At 35.3% G+C, this 16,074-nt stretch overlaps 2 protein-coding genes across 2 annotated transcripts; both read left to right on the top strand.

Annotated features, from left to right (window-relative positions):
- Positions 1-2,150: 2,150 nt before the first annotated feature.
- LOC133881184 (probable glycosyltransferase At5g03795) lies at positions 2,151-5,132 on the top strand. Its single transcript, XM_062320134.1, has 5 exons — positions 2,151-2,348; positions 2,431-2,715; positions 3,552-3,823; positions 4,272-4,504; positions 4,990-5,132. The coding sequence occupies exons 1-5, from the start codon at positions 2,151-2,153 to the stop codon at positions 5,130-5,132; spliced, it is 1,131 nt and encodes a 376-aa protein (XP_062176118.1).
- A 4,286-nt stretch (positions 5,133-9,418) lies between these two features.
- LOC133881183 (probable glycosyltransferase At5g03795) lies at positions 9,419-15,906 on the top strand. Its single transcript, XM_062320132.1, has 6 exons — positions 9,419-9,538; positions 12,686-12,868; positions 13,672-13,958; positions 14,664-14,896; positions 15,568-15,725; positions 15,811-15,906. Exons 1-6 carry the CDS (start codon positions 9,419-9,421, stop codon positions 15,904-15,906), a joined length of 1,077 nt encoding a protein of 358 aa, XP_062176116.1.
- The last annotated feature ends 168 nt before the right edge of the window (positions 15,907-16,074 follow it).

The raw sequence follows: 16,074 nt of genomic DNA, 5'->3' as shown, positions 1-16,074 counted from the left end.
CGACGTCCAGCAGATGTCGTCGGATTCTGAGGATACCATGCCAGATTCCGGCCAGACTGGCCGGATCCCAGCCAGGATCCGGCCATCTGGCCGGAATCCTGGACGGATTCGGCCGGATCTCTGGTCGTCTGGCCGGGATACTGGCCGGAGAGGCCAGATCCGACCAGAACGGCCGGACCCCTGGCATCTGGCCGAATCTTAGGCCAGCTGGCCGGAAACTGGCCAGGACGGTCGGCTTTCGGTCAACTGGCCGGGATCCGGCTGTTTTGTGCCGAATTCCGGCAACTTTGCCTGAATTTGTATATGCCAAATATAAAAAAATATTTTTATATTAATATTTTTTATTTTGTGAATAAAATTTAATTTTTTTAAATTAATATGATTAAATTAAAATATAAAAAATATTTGTAATTTTCCGTACGCGCTAAACACCAAAAAATGATTTCGACGGAAAATATTTTTTTGAAAAATAACTTTTCTGAAACTATTTTATGATGGAAACCATTTTACACCGAAACAAATGGAGCATAAGGAGAAGAAAATCCAACCAATTTCAGGTTCAAAGCAATGAGGGCTTTGCAATATTCATGTATTTCCAAGTAGAATTTGCACGTTCATTTCTTTGCGAAGAAACACTAGGGATACCAAATTTTTTACAAAGAGATGAGTACCAAGAAGATATGAGCTTTATTCATTGGAGATGATCAAAACAATTAATAATAAAAAAAAATTATGGGTACCAATGAATAAATTTCACATCTTCTTGGTACTTATTTCTTAGTAAAAGATTTGGTACCTTTAACATTTTCTTTTTTGGCTTATGTTTCCTTTTCCGGGGATGAACTCAAAAGCACACTGGTCTCCTATTTGAATGTAATTCTTCCAGAAAGCAAACCACCCACTACCAAAACTGGGCCATGATTCGTGAAATGGGATTCTACAGGCTACAACTTGCCATTCTAATCATTAGGGTTGACAATTTTTTACGATCCGTAAATTTGACGCAAACTCAACATGAAGTTAGCAGGTTAGGGTTGATGAATTTGACCCGTTTAATTAAATGGGTCGAATTATGATTAACCTATATAGTTTTATATTTATGCTTCAACACGACTAAAATTTGACACGCAACATTGGGGCTGACAATCTTTGACACGATCCGTGAACTCGACATGAATTTAATATGAAATTAGTGGGTTAAGGTTGAAGAGTTTGACTTGTTTAATTAAATGTTTTGAATTAAAATTGATTTATATAGTTTTATACTTATTCATTAATATGATCTGATACACGAATATAAATTGTTGCCCCTACTGTTGATCATGAATCAACATATCTGGTTTCAGTATAAGTGTTAAATGCATTCTCACCACCACTGATTCATGAACATGCTGCAACAAAAAACAATAGTATATACATATGCAATGAGTTCTTACACATGAATTTCTTTAACTTCAATATTGACCATAAATTTATTTATTCTAATCTATTTACGGAATGCTCTCACATAAAAAATACTACACATGAATCGTTATAATACTCCCTAAATGAGTACTTTACGGGCAATCATTACATAATGAGTCATCCATTCCAGGTGTTATAATTTATAATGCTTTTTAAATGAGTATTTTACGGGCAATCAAACTTTGTGAATGAACTTTTTATAAGTCATTCGGTTCCAACTTTATTTATCTCTATGGACTGCGACGACTTATTAACAATTAAAGGTCGTCGCTAAAAGTCCAAATCTCTTGTAGTGATAAGAAATTCAATATTATCCGATTTGTATTACATAATACTCTAATCTACATAAAAAAAAGTGGGAAGTTGATTATCTTTTAAATCATAACAGCTTAATTCTACAACATCTGGTACTTTGGATTATAATGTTTAGCTTAATCAAATGGCTCACAACTCTTCAAAAAGATTATGAAGTTTGCCAGCTAATAGTAGGTGCGGAATCCTAAAGGCCTTCATCCGACGGTCCAGATTCCACTAGACCATGCATTGATTGATTTAATTTCCCGCTCCCATTTCCAATTCTTGTAACGAACCTAACCAACAGAAGAACCGAATACTCTCTTTTCCCGCTCAAAGATCCAGGTCCTCTGTCACTTTCCCGAGAAAATCCATCCAAGAAAAAACCAACCATGTCCAAGAAAAACCGTATCCGTGCGGACCGTGCCAATAATTCTACTCCACAGGAGCCAATCAAACCTCCAGAGCCTCCACACAGAGCACGCTGGAGTCTCGTAGACTGTATCGTCATCGGTATCATCATCCTAGCAGGCTGCGTCGTCAACTTCATCGCTCGCGACTTCCACAACGGCATTAGCCGCTATAAACAGGTACATCAATAAATACACGCATATATTTACATATATATATATATACACTCATTTTCGCTAATCCATTACTACATTCTTGAAGGTCTATTGGCGTCAAGAGTACTCTGGAGGTATCGTCTCCGAGCTGTTTCAGTTTCCGGAGAGTTTCGCGAGGGACTACGAGCGAATGGAGAGGGACTTGAAGGTCTACATCTACCGAGACAGAGACCCCGGCGCGTACTTCCAGTCGCCGAGGAAGCTTATGGGGATGTACGGGAGCGAGGCCTACTTCTTCGAGAATATCAAGGAGAGTCGCTTCCTCACCAATGATCCTCTTCAGGCTCACCTCTTCTTTATTCCCATTTCTTGGCATAAAATGCGTAGCCAGGTACGTACTATTTCATTAATTTCATATATAGTACTGATTGTTAATTCTCTGTTTATGTATGTATGTATGTTTCGATGTGTATATATATATATAATTTCTAGGTTGTGTTGCTCCAAAGATTGGCATCACTTAATTTGTTCTTGCATTTCTGAATATACATACTATTCAATTGATTCCTGATGTAATTTCAATCTACTGGTACACAAAATCACAGTACATTTAAATTGGAGCAGGACATTGTGGTCTGACAACCAAGAGAGATTAAGAGAAAAGATTGATGCTAGCTTTGAGATATTCAGTGTTTTTGCGTTGTCTGCAATGGTCAACAGTCTGTGATTAAGCTAATCTTTTTAATGCTTAGGAGGACCAAAGAAAAGGGAATCAAATGATGAGTTAGGAATACTTGCTGGGTTGTAATGATATGAACTTAGTTGGTAATCAAATTTCCTAGCAGTTATGGAGCTAATATTTGTGTGGGATGAAATCGGTAGTATGAACGAATGATAGAATGCTTATCTGCTGGTAATTAAGCTTCCATTTTCATTTTCTACTGGGGAAGAAGGAGGATGGGCATTGTAGAAATATATAATAAGATATATGAAGGAGAAAGAAAAGAAAGTAGAAGCAGAGAAAGAAGAAGACCGATAAAAACCATTAGGGCTGCATCTTGAATATATATATTGATTGTATGATACATAATACTAAAGGTGTCTTTATTTATAGGGAAAATGTGGCAACCTAGACTAAATAAGGAAGAGAATCAATGATAAACCTAGAAGGAAATATTCTAACAGGCATGCTTTGAAGACTCATTTGTCATATTTTGTGGAATGCAGGGAACACCTTATGAGAATATGATCATTATAGTTGAGAATTATGTCCAGAGCCTGATCTCAAAGTACCCCTATTGGAACCAAACTCAAGGTTCTGATCACTTTTTTGTGACATGTCATGACATTGGTGTGGAGGTTGCTGAAAGAGTTCCATTTCTTAAGAAGAATCCAATTCGACTCGTGTGTCCAGCTAGCTATGATACTCGTTATAATTCATACAAGGATATTGCCCTCCCTCAAGTAAATCAGTCATTATCTCCTGCCACTGTTAATAGGTAACTTCATCTGGTGCCGAGGATCGGTCTTCTTCTATATTAAGCTATTAGTCGACCTTTGATCTCTTATTTCTATTATGTTCGTCAATACTTTCATGGATTGTTGAAAATTGTTAAATATTTTATTGGCATTGCATGAGATAACTTCCCTGTCAAGAGTAGACTCCATCTTTGTTCTCAACAGGTGCGGAGGTATCTCCAATTTCATCCAAAGGGACAAACCATTTTGTGAATTTCGTGGCCAACTTTTTTATAAGACTTCTTGCACAATTTTACTTGCATCTTTAGCTGTCATTGCAGAGATCATCCAGCATAGTCTTATTTTGTACATATCTTTGTACTTTAACATAGTTTTCCAAACAAAGAATGTATTTCATATCATGTCATTGGAAACTTTGCTGTCTCTTTGAATGTATAGATAGAAGAATTAAGTAGGTGTTTGTTGCAGGACAACGCGTGGGCTCTGGGCAGGCATTCCCAATTCTGGAATAAGAGCCATTCTGGAACGTCTGTGGGAGAATGACTCTGAACTTGACATCCCGAACAACCTAATAGATACTGCTGAAGGATATCTACTATATCATAACAAAGTTTATGGGACAAAGTTCTGCATATGCCCTCGTGGATTCCCAGACAATACTGCCCTTATAGCAGACTCGATCCGTTATGGATGTGTTCCTGGTAATAATATCGTCTTCCCATGCATGGGGTTCTTTTATGCAATGGTTTCATATAAATTAGTCTTATATTCTTTTTAGTGCAAATTTCTACATTATTATTATACATGTTACACACGTGCATCTGTTGATCTACAAGAACGTTTCTAACAAATTGGACTTATTATTATTCATGAGAGTGGACCAGTACTTTTTCTCTCTAGAAATCAATTAAACTGGTTTCATGCAACATGTTAATGTCACACAAGGGGGTTTTCTAATTTTTCCAAACAGGGGTTTTCTGTTTTCTGTTTTCTATTTTCAAAACAGAAAGAAGAGAATTTTGACACTATGGTACTTTCATTTCAGTAGTGCTTGTAAAATTTTTAGATTTTTTGTTTTGAAGCTCATCTCTTTTTCTTGCTAGATCTTTTTGCTGAACTGTTGAATTTTATCACGATGCTTCTCATCTAATTGCTTTTCTAAGTATTTTTATGTGTGTTTCTGCAGTTATCATGGCAAGGCTGTCAAGCTACCTGAATTCCCCATGCTATGATATTCTTGGCTGGCATAATTTTTCAATAATACACCAGGAGGAGGATGTATATTTGCTTAAGGACACTCTTAAAGGAATTCGGTGCAGATTTCACTAGATTGCAAAGCAACTTATCCAAGGTAAAACAAAACAATGTTCTGACTTTAATGTGAATGATATGTCATGCATGCATTATAACGCTATCCTTTTCTTCTTAGTTTTCTGATACCGAATTAAATTACCATTTATTTCAAAAGCTTAAGCTTATAGAAATGAAAGAATTTAATCATTTAATTATATTATAACGTTTCAAACACCGAACACCGGAATTCATACTCAACCTAAAATTTCACAGCTTGCAATGTCCAAAAATGGATATGTTCTGCTGGAATGTTTTAAAGCTAGCTTAATTATTTAGAAACGGACTGATTTTTGAAAAATCTCATCCCTTTGTGAATAAGGTCCAGAAGCAATTCGAATGGAACTCACCTCCAGTCAGACTCGATGCATTCCACATGGTCATGTGTAAGATATGGATGACGAAGAAAGTGTAGAGGAGATGAATGTGCAGAGAAAAAGAAGAAAGTAAAGTGATACGTTGGAAAGAGACGTTGGGCGTGATGTTTGAAGTATGGAGAGTTGTGTAGTCAAATCTTGGGCAGCGAGTTCAAAATGGGTAATCGTGCGTGATAAGTGTTATGCTGCTGGACAGATGCGTGGAAAATAGCTGACAGAGATTGAGAGGTGATTCCGTACATCACATGTACAACAAAGGTACAACACTCCTCTCACATGGGGTAGGTCCCAGTAAGAGGTGATTCCGTCCATCACATGTACAACAAGTGTACAACACCCCTCTCACATGGGGTGAGCCCCATTTTCTGACAGAGATTAGCTGTATTGGTGAAACGCACTATTTTGTGTAACAGTTTGGAGTTTGTTATTGGAAGAAAACATAAAAGTAAAAGAAAATAAAGCGGAATAATAAGAAATAGAGATAAGAGATTTTACGTGGTTCGGTCTATGACCTACGTCCACAGGGTAAAGCCAAAGGGTTACATTGTTGCTCTTATAGCTTGATTGATTTACAATACAAATTATCCTTATTTATAGGAATATAGAGAGAATACAAAATGGTATACAATCAAATCATAATTGAATGTATTCAAATTTGATTAGATTATAATCAATTACAATTAATAAGGTTTAATTCAAATCCTACAATATATAGAGAGTACCGTAATATATGGTATCGTTATATTCTCTAACATCTATATGGAGAGTACCGTAATATACGGTATCAATATATTCTCTAACAGTTATTTGGTTTAAACACATGTTTTGTAATAAGGTCTGTAAAAGTGGTAATCTGTTGGGTCTATTTGTTAATAGGTGGTTAGCAGATCCACTAGGTATAAGAGTCCACTCAATTATAGGGTTAAATATCGAATGTCTAGTATCTTGTTTGAGATTGTAATCCTTTGGAGCCTTTTGGTTGAGCTTGAATCAGCCATAACTCTTATCTTTCAAATAACAATTCGTAAATCCATTCATTCGATCCATATTCTATTATTACTCATTCATTCACTTTTATAATTCAAATACAAGAAAATCATTACATCATGTACAACCTCTGGCTGCCCAGCATCTGAAGCTTCTGAATGACTGCAAGTTTTTTTTCGAACTTTTTTTCTCTCTCTCTCTCTCTCTCTCTCTGTATACTCAACATCCCTGCTTCAGTATCAGGTAGATAAGCTAGTAACTGGTTTACCTATAATGGTGACTGAAGCCATAATCATGTGCATTACTATACCAGCAACGACTGTGATAAAGAATTGAGTGCCTGACTGTTTATTCCAATGGGCCTTGAAGGTGGGTAATTGCACAGCACTATCAACAACCTAGTGGCCATGCGAATATGTTTAGATGGCTATCATAGCTTGGAAACAAAGAAAAGATTTAGTATTGCTAACTTGCTACAGAAAACGTTGCTTCAACATCATAGGATAATTTTTACTACCATGTCTTTCTTATTGCAATTGGCCAGGCTGAACAAATGAATGACTGAAATTTGAGAGAACCTGATTTGGTTTCAATACACCAAAACAGTGAGGCTTCCTTTATTTATAACCACGGAGGGTTGTTAGTTTAGTATAGAGGATTACAAATAAAGTATAAATGCAGGACATGTGGCTTTACAAGAAGAGGAATAAGGAAGGACAAAAGAAGAGATGACTGCAGTTGTTGCATGTTGTGCGTGAATCATGGACAAGAGCTGCAGCTGCTATGCGTGAAATATGGAGAAGGAAGAACCACAGAAATCATGGGGGTGATCAGCTTGGATCACGGAGTTGAGTAGCTGCTGGACGTGTCAGATTGTGAATCATCTTGGATTCTAGACATGCAGCTGTTGTGGTGCGTCAATTCTGGAGGATTGGTGGCTGTTGGGTTGCACACTTGTATCTGAGATACTTGGATTTTTTTATTAGTTTAACATTGCAAGTAAAAAATATTTGACATTGGGGGGATCATGGAAGCTTGGCCTTTTTTTTTCTTTTTTTTTTTTAAAAAAAAAAACTAGAAATTCTGTATTTTTAGCTCTTTCAATTCATGTGAATGTAGTCGTATAGGGTACCTGCAGCCTATGAGAGTTGACTTGCCGTCCAAGCCAACTAAATTAAAAATGAAAATTGTAAAATCAATCTATGTATTACACTAATTTGCAATACGTTATTTGTGGTATAAAAATTTGTTGAAAACTCAACGTGGTATGCAAAAATAACAAATAAGTTATTTTTACTGAAACCATCAAATGCCACACAACTAAGCAAATTAGAGGTTGGCTGAACCATCCCATGGCCATTAGGAATGGTTTGGTCACCCCTTCAATTTGTTTTTGTTTGTTTGTTTTTTTTTTTTTGGTCATTTGGGGTTGGCCAAACTACCCCTAGATATGATGAGTCCTTAGTGGTTTAATTAGGGTGGTTTGGCCGCCTTTATGGCCTTGGTAGAGGTGGCCAAACATGATATTTTTGTTTGTTTCAATATGTCTTTTTTTTAAAGTCGTACTTCCAAACATGATATGTTCACAATTTTGTTTAAAAATATAATTTTAACTTGCAAAATCAACTCAGGTTTCTCAATTTATTTTTTTCCTCCAAAATTTTGGTTCTCAAATGATGTGCCACAATCCCATCACCTTATGCATCTATTTATTAAAACAATAAATTACATGAAATAGTGACACATTATTTTGGGAATTAAATTTTTTGAAAAAAAGAAGGAAAAATATGAAAAAAAACTCCCTCAATTAACAACCACTTTTAATAAAGTCCTACAAAGTGACAGGTATGACAGTTTGGTACATCAAACTAACATTTTGTGTCAAACATGCCACTTTTCTGTCATTTTTCTTAAAATATCTATATTTTCTTAAAAATTAAAATAAAAAATTAATTTGAAAAGTAAAAAAAAAGGCCACCTTTTCAATTTCATTTGTTTAGTTTTTTATTTTTGATTTATACCGAGAAATGTTTCATTTTGAAGTGCACGTACATTAATAGCGTGAAAATGAAAATCATTATTAAATTTTAAATGAATTACTATTAAATTTTAAAACCACCAATAATTTTAATTAATACGTCATAAAGTAAGTGTGCACTTGGGGAGAGCGCATATATAGCATTTCTCATTTATATATAAACCTAATTAATCTTCCCGCTCCCTTTTCCAATTCTTGTAACGAACCTAACTAACAGAAGATCAACCCAACACTTTCTTTTCCCGCTCAAAAATCCAGACCCTCGATCTGATCACTTTCCCGAGAAAATCCATCCAAGAAAATACCAACCATGTCCAAGAAACACCGTCTCCGTGCCAATTCTCGAAGGGCTTGTTTGTCAAGTGATATTACAGAACAGAATTATACAGAGTAGTGGGTTGTTAATTTTAAAATGAGTAAAAAGTAATGATGTGATATAAAGTAAAAAGAATTTATATAGAAAAGTGAAAAAAAATTTGTATTGTAGTGAATTTTTTATTTGAATAGTAATAAAAAATTATTAATGTGATATAAAAAGTGAAAAAAGTGGGAATATTTTGATGTTGATTGGTATTAGAAAATGTGAAAAAGTAGAAAAAAAAATAAATAAACGTAAACAGTAAAGAACATTACTGTATTCTGTTATGCTCTTTAACAAACAAGGCCTTCTTCTCCACAGCAGCCAAGCAACCCTCCACCGCAGCCAACCAACCCTCCACACAGACCAGGCTGTATCCGCTTCGCCATCATCATTCCCTTAGCGGTCTTCGTCATCCTCCTTATCGCTAGCCACTTCCTCGTCCCCATTTACCTCTATAAACATTTACATATATATATATATACACACTCATTTTCACGAATCGATGACTAAATTCTTCAAGTCCTATTGGCGTCAAGAGGACTCTCCAGGTATCGTCTCCGACGTGTTTCACTCTCCGGAGAGTTTCGCGCGGGACTACGAGCGAATGGAGAGGGACTTGAAGGTCTACATCTACCGGGACAGAGACCCCGGCGAGCACTTCCAGTTGCCGAGTAAGCTGACGGGGATGTACGGGAGCGAGGCCAATTTCTTCAAGAATATCAGGGAGAATCGCTTCCTCACCACCGATCCTCTTCAGTCTCACCTTTTCTTTATTCCCCTTTATTGGCATAAAATGCGCAGCCAGGAAATCTAAATAATCAAAGCGTTTTTTTTTTTTTTTTTTTTTTTTTTTTTTTTTTGAGAGGGTTTGGAATTATGTTTTAAAAATGTGAACAATTTTTGGTAGCAGGCTACGGGGTGCTTATTTGAAAACACACAATTTGAAACTAAAATCACATTTTTGCGCTGCCCGTCAAATATTACCAAGATTTCAAGCGGAAAGCAAAAAACTTCTTAGAATACTGTTATGAAAATGAAATTCTACGCGGAGTGGATATTAATATTAAAATATATAATATGGTAGAATATATTTCTTTAAGTTAGAATATATGTTATGATTTAATACTTATCTTATAGGATAATTACTTTTTAGAGGATTGATTGTAATTGATGGTTGATTACCATACTTATTTTTATTTCCACCTTTAGGTAATTGTAATATTTTCTATTTAAGCATGATGAAATAATAAGAAAGTATGCACAAAATTAATCTTAAACCTTGTGTTTGAAAAAGTTTAAGTATCCTTAATTTAACGAATTTAAAAGGTTTAAGGTGTGTTTGTTTTGAATATTATTCTGAATAATATTTTACTTTTTTAAAAAATAAATTATGTTTTATTCAATTTTTTTTTAAAATTTTTTAAAATTTTATCTTACAAAGTCAAACTTTGTAATTTGTGTATTGAATTCGAATTCAACATCCAAACGGACCATTAGGTTCTTTTAAAACTTAACCAATTATCTCTTTACGTGATTGTGAGTCCAATTGAATGAAGGAGGCAAAAGAAAAGAAAAAACTTATTTGCATATATATATATATATATATATATATATATATATATATATATATAATTTTAGTACAATGTACAGTGGCTGGCATAAACAAGTAAATCTCAAATTCTGTCCCTTCTAAAAGAATAGAAGCATGCGACTGAGATTTCTTCAAGATTGTTCTGAGATAAGTTCCTTTAGACAGTGAGAAAAACATGAGATCGAGTTCAAATCTTATCCAACAACTAGATAATGACTGAGACAAGATAGGATGTAATACACTTTAACCAGCAAACTAAATAGGGTTAATGCGGTTAATGCTAAACCAAGTAGGGTTATTTATTTATTTATTTTTTGACCTAACATGCATGGTTTAACAACTTTATTTTTTTAGAAAACTTCACTTACCACTCATTATTTTTCATCACTTTTGCAATCCTACCTTTAAACTTAAAAAAGTGTTAATTTAATGTATTAATCTTTTAATTTTTTTCAAATCCACCACTTCGTTAGGATTTTCCGTTAAATCCTGTCAAAATTCTCAAAATACGTATGTTTTTTTTCTTAAAAAAAAAAAAATTCAAAGATTAAGGCATGATTATTTTTGAAAATGGTAAATGTATAATAAATCCATGATTCGGAGCACGATTTGAAATTGGTTTCTCACTTTCTAAAAATCAATATTTACTCCTTTAGTGTTTTGCGGATTTGAAATTAGTTCTTCCGTGATTTTTACGTCCATTTTTGCAACTTCTGTTAGTGTCAAATCAGCCTTTTTACCACATCATCTTTTCTTTTTCTATATATATATTATAAATTTAAAAACTTTAATATTTTTTTTTTAATTTTTCAAAAAAAAAAAATATGAAAATGGGGTGTTTGTGGGTAGCTGTTAGGCCGCCCCTAGATCCATTTCAGGATGGCCGCGAACCACCTTCGGCCACTAGGGTAGGAAAAAAAAAAACTAGCCCCTAGGGGTGGCTGCATGCCACCCCCCCGGCCCCTGTGGGTGGCTTTTGGGCCACCCTTAGATCCATTTCGAGGTGGCCGCAAGCCACCTCAGTCCACCTTTGGGGTGGCTCTCAGCCACCCCTAAATCCCCATTTTCATTTTTTTTTTTAGCTAAAGGATAAAATTTTAAGTTTTTAAATTTATAATATAATAATAATTTTTAAAAAAAGTGTTTTAAGATAATGTGGCGAAAAGGCTGACGTGACACTAACAGATGTTGCGAAAATGGATGAAAAATTCACAGAATGATTGATTTCAAATCTACGAAAAACTGAATGAGTAAATGTTGATTTTTATAAAGTAAGGGACCGATTTCAATTCGCGCACCGAATCATAAATTTATTATACATTTACCCTTTTTGAAAATTCTATTAAATCCTGATCAACGCTTAATCTTTGCATTTTTTTTTTCCTAAAAAAATGAGGGGTATTTTAAGAATTTTGACACCCATGCATCCGTTAGGATTTAACGAAAAATTCTAACGGATGATTGAAATTGAATAAAATTGAAAGATAGATACAGTACTAAATTAACACTTTTTAAAGTTTATGGATATGATTGCAAAAGTAATGAAACATCAGGGGTGTAAGTGAAGTTTTCTCCTTTATCGTTTCTCATCTCAGTTTCATTTCGTATAATAGATAGTGTAAAACTTGGAGAAATCTATTTTAGTTAATTGACCAAATCCGTGTTGTATTTACAAATACTGATTCAATGACTAATTTTCACTGTGATTTCATCATGTTATACGAGAATATTATAGTGGTCTAATAAATAAAACTATTTTTTTCAATGTCAAGGTCAGAGTTGTGAGTGTGTAGAATTTCGATCTCATTTATATTATATATAAAAACACAATTTAATTTCCCGCTCCCATTTCCAATTCTTGTAACGAACCTAACCGACAGAAGAACCGAATACTTTCTTTTCCCGCTAAAAAATCCAGGCCCTCTGATCACTTTCCCGAGAAAATCCATCCAGAAAAAACCAACCATGTTCAAGAAACACCGGGCCACTCCTTCACAGGCACCACGCTGGCGTTTTCCAGAGTACCGTAACCGCATCGCGATCATCATCCTCCTAGCGGTCTTCGTCATCCTCATTTTTCGCTATAAACAGCTACATCAAGGAATCGTCTCCGAGGTGTTTGACTTTCAGGAGATCAGTTTCCGGCGGGACTACGAGCGAATGGAGAGGGACTTGAAGGTCTACATATACCGGGACAGAGACCCCGGAATGTACTTCCAGTCGCCGTGGAAGCTGACGGGGATGTACGGGAGCGAGGCCTACTTCTTCAAGAATATCAAGGAGAGTCGCTTCCGCACCACTGATCCTCTTCAGGCTCACCTCTTCTTTATTCCCATTTCTTGGAATAAAATGCGCAGCCAGGCACGTACTATTTCATCAATTTCATCAATATATGTGTGTGTGTGTGTGTGTTATTTCTTGTGTTGTTCCAAAGATTAGCATCACTTAATTTGTTCTTGCTTTTCTGAATATACATGCTATTCAATTGATTCCTGATGTAATTCGATCAATCTACTGCTACACAAAATCACAGTACATTTAAATTGGAGCATGACATTGTGGTCTGACAACCAAGAGAGATTAAGAGAAAAGATTGATGCCATTTTTGAGAAATTCAGTGTTTTTAAGTTGTCTGGAATGGTCAACAGTCTCTGATTTCTAAGCTAATCCTTTTAATGCTTAGGAGGACCAAAGAAAAGGGAATCAAATGAAGAGTTAGGAATACTAGCTGGGTTGTAATGATATGAACTTAGTTGGTAATCAAATTTCCTAGCTGCAGGTATGAAGCTAATATTTTTGTAGAATGAAACAGTAATATGAACGAATGATAGAATGCTTATCTGCTGGTAATTAAGCTTCCATTTTCATTTTCTAATTGCGGAAGGAGGAGCAAAGGCATATATTGTAGAAATATATAAAAGAGAAAGAAAAGAGAGTCGAAGCAGAGAGAAGAAGACTGATGAAAACTGTTAGAGCTAAGTGTTAAATATATTGATTGTATCGATACATAATACAAAAGGTGTCCTTATATGATAACCTAGAAAAAATAAGGAAGAGAATCAATGATAAACCTTGAAGTAAATCATGCTATCATGCAAATTATATAAGAAATACTCTAACATGCATGCTTTGAAGACTCATTTGTCATAGTTTGTGGAATGCAGGGAACACCTTATGAGAATATGACCGTTATAGTTGAGAATTATGTCCAGAGCCTAATCTCAAAGTACCCCTATTGGAACCAAACTCAAGGTGCTGATCACTTTTTTGTGGTATGCCATGAAATTGGTGTGGAGGTTATTGAAGGAGTTCCATTGCTTAAGAAGAATTCAATTCGACTTGTGTGTCCGGCTAGCTATGATACTCATTATGTTGCATACAAGGATATTGCCCTCCCTCAAGTAAATCGATCCTTTTCTCATCCAGCTGGAAAATATGCCATGCTTAATAGGTAACTTCATCTGGTGCTGAGGATCTCTTCTCTCTCTCTCTCTCTCTCTCTCACACACACACACACACACATGTATCTATCATCCTGTTAGAAGGATTTCTCATTTGAGGTTCAATATAGGATGAGGAAAATAATATCCTTTTCCAGCACATGTTTGGCCAACTATTTTAATGGACAGTAAAATGTAGTTAGCTGTCGTTTGGTGACACTCTTGTAAGGACTGTTAGGAAATAAATCGTGTTTTCATCACTAAGAGCTACGTCCATTCCATTGAGTTGCAATGAGATTTCACTATTTGTTGAGAAACAATACAAGGAGATGTCAATCACTCACACAACCCTAAAAAATAGAAGTGACTATAAACATGACCCTCAACCGGGTCAAAACACCAAAATGGGTCCAAAAAAAAAAAATCCTGCTCCACGGACTAAGCCTTAGAAAAACTTATTTAAACCGTAGTGCTTCCAATGTCGAACCAGGTCGGGTGAAGGTGAGGACACAAACCAGGCTCCACATAGCCTAACAAGGACTTCTTGCACAATTTTGCTTGGTTCTTTGGCTGTCATTACAGAGATCAACCAGCATAGTCAATCTGTATTTTTCGATTCTTATTTTCCAAACAAAGAGTGTATTTCATATCATTTCAATGGAAACTTTGCTGTCTCTTTGAATGTATAGATAGAATTAAGTGGGTGTTTGTTGCAGGACAAAGAGTGATCTCTGGGCAGGCATTCCCATTTCTAAAATAAGAGCCAGTCTAGAACATCTGTGGAAGGATGACACTGAACTTGACTCTGAACGTCTGTGGAATGAAACTGCTGAAGGACATCTACTATTTCATGACAAAATTTACAGGAGAACGTTCTGCATATGCCCTCATGGATTCCCAGCCAATTCTGCCATTATAGCAGACTCCATCCGTTATGGATGTGTTCCTGGTAACATCATCTTCCCATGGGATTCTTTTATGCTATGGCTTTATATAAATTAGTCTTATTTTCTTTTTTGTGCAAATTTCTACATTATTCTTATACATGTTACACACTGCATCTGTTCTACTACCTACAAGAATGTTTGCTACAAATTGGACTTATTCATGAGTGGACCAATATTTTTTTTTTTCCTCTCTCTAGAAATCAAACTGGTTTCATGCAACTTGTTAAATGTCACACATGGGGGTTTCTAATTTTTCCAAAAGAGTAATATTATTTACTAAATTGTTATATGATTACCATACAATTTAATGATGTGGCGGTGAAAATTAATCCTTAGATCGATACTCGTAAAAAAATAAATAAATAAAAGATTGATTTTCACTATTACGTTATCTCAATTGTATAGCAATCGTATAACAGTCAACTAAATAGTATTACTATATTTTCAAAAATAAACAAATCTTGTTGTAAGCCAATATTGGGCTTTGATTTTTCCTCTTCTGCTTTTTTAATTTCTGTTTTCAAAATAAACAAGAGTATGATGGCAAGCATGACGTATTTTGGTGCAGCCCATTTCGCCACTACTCATGGCCGTAAAACCCTTGCATAAATTTAACACAGACAAAAAAATTCCTGTTGTGTCCATGATGGTGCTTTTATGTGTCTCTCTGCAGTTATCTTTACAAACTACACGGATTTCCCACTCAATGGTATTCTTCACTGGAATAAATTTTCAATGATACTGGACGAGGATGGTGCACATTGGGTTAAGGACATTTTTAAAGGCATAAAAGATGCAGATTTCACCAGATTGCAAGACAACTTACTCAAGGTAAAACAACGTTAAATCATCAATCACTTTGACCAAAAATTTAAGCTTAAATTAGAAACCGACTTATTTTTGAAATTCTCCTTAGGTCAAGAAGCACTTCGAATGGAACTCACCTCCAGTCCAATTCGACGCATTCCACATGGTCATGCTCGAACTCTGGCGGCGTACCTTTGAGTTCTGAATGACTGCAAGTTTCTCCAACCTCTTTTTTTTTTGTTTCTCTTTACTCAACATTCCTGCTTCAGTATCAAGTAGAAAGACGAGTAAAAGCATGTGCATCACTTGATCCTTTGCTCTCTCTTCTTTTGTTCTTAATCTGTGACCTGATTCCCCACCATTGAAATTCTTT

Source organism: Alnus glutinosa, chromosome 11, assembly GCF_958979055.1.
Source record: "Alnus glutinosa chromosome 11, dhAlnGlut1.1, whole genome shotgun sequence".
In the NCBI taxonomy this organism is placed as follows: Eukaryota; Viridiplantae; Streptophyta; class Magnoliopsida; order Fagales; family Betulaceae; genus Alnus; species Alnus glutinosa.
Note: the sequence above shows the minus strand (reverse complement) of the source record. Positions and strands in the feature narration are given on the sequence as shown.

Excerpts from the sequence above, each read along its gene's own strand:
- LOC133881184 (XM_062320134.1), top strand. The coding sequence starts at position 2,151 with ATGTCCAAGAAAAACCGTATCCGTGCGGACCGTGCCAATAATTCTACT. Across the intron at positions 2,349-2,430 it reads GCATTAGCCGCTATAAACAG|GTCTATTGGCGTCAAGAGTA; the intron begins GTACATCAATAA and ends ACATTCTTGAAG. Across the intron at positions 4,505-4,989 it reads CCGTTATGGATGTGTTCCTG|TTATCATGGCAAGGCTGTCA; the intron begins GTAATAATATCG and ends GTGTTTCTGCAG.
- LOC133881183 (XM_062320132.1), top strand. The coding sequence starts at position 9,419 with ATGACTAAATTCTTCAAGTCCTATTGGCGTCAAGAGGACTCTCCAGGT. Across the intron at positions 12,869-13,671 it reads GGAATAAAATGCGCAGCCAG|GGAACACCTTATGAGAATAT; the intron begins GCACGTACTATT and ends TGTGGAATGCAG. Across the intron at positions 13,959-14,663 it reads AAATATGCCATGCTTAATAG|GACAAAGAGTGATCTCTGGG; the intron begins GTAACTTCATCT and ends TGTTTGTTGCAG.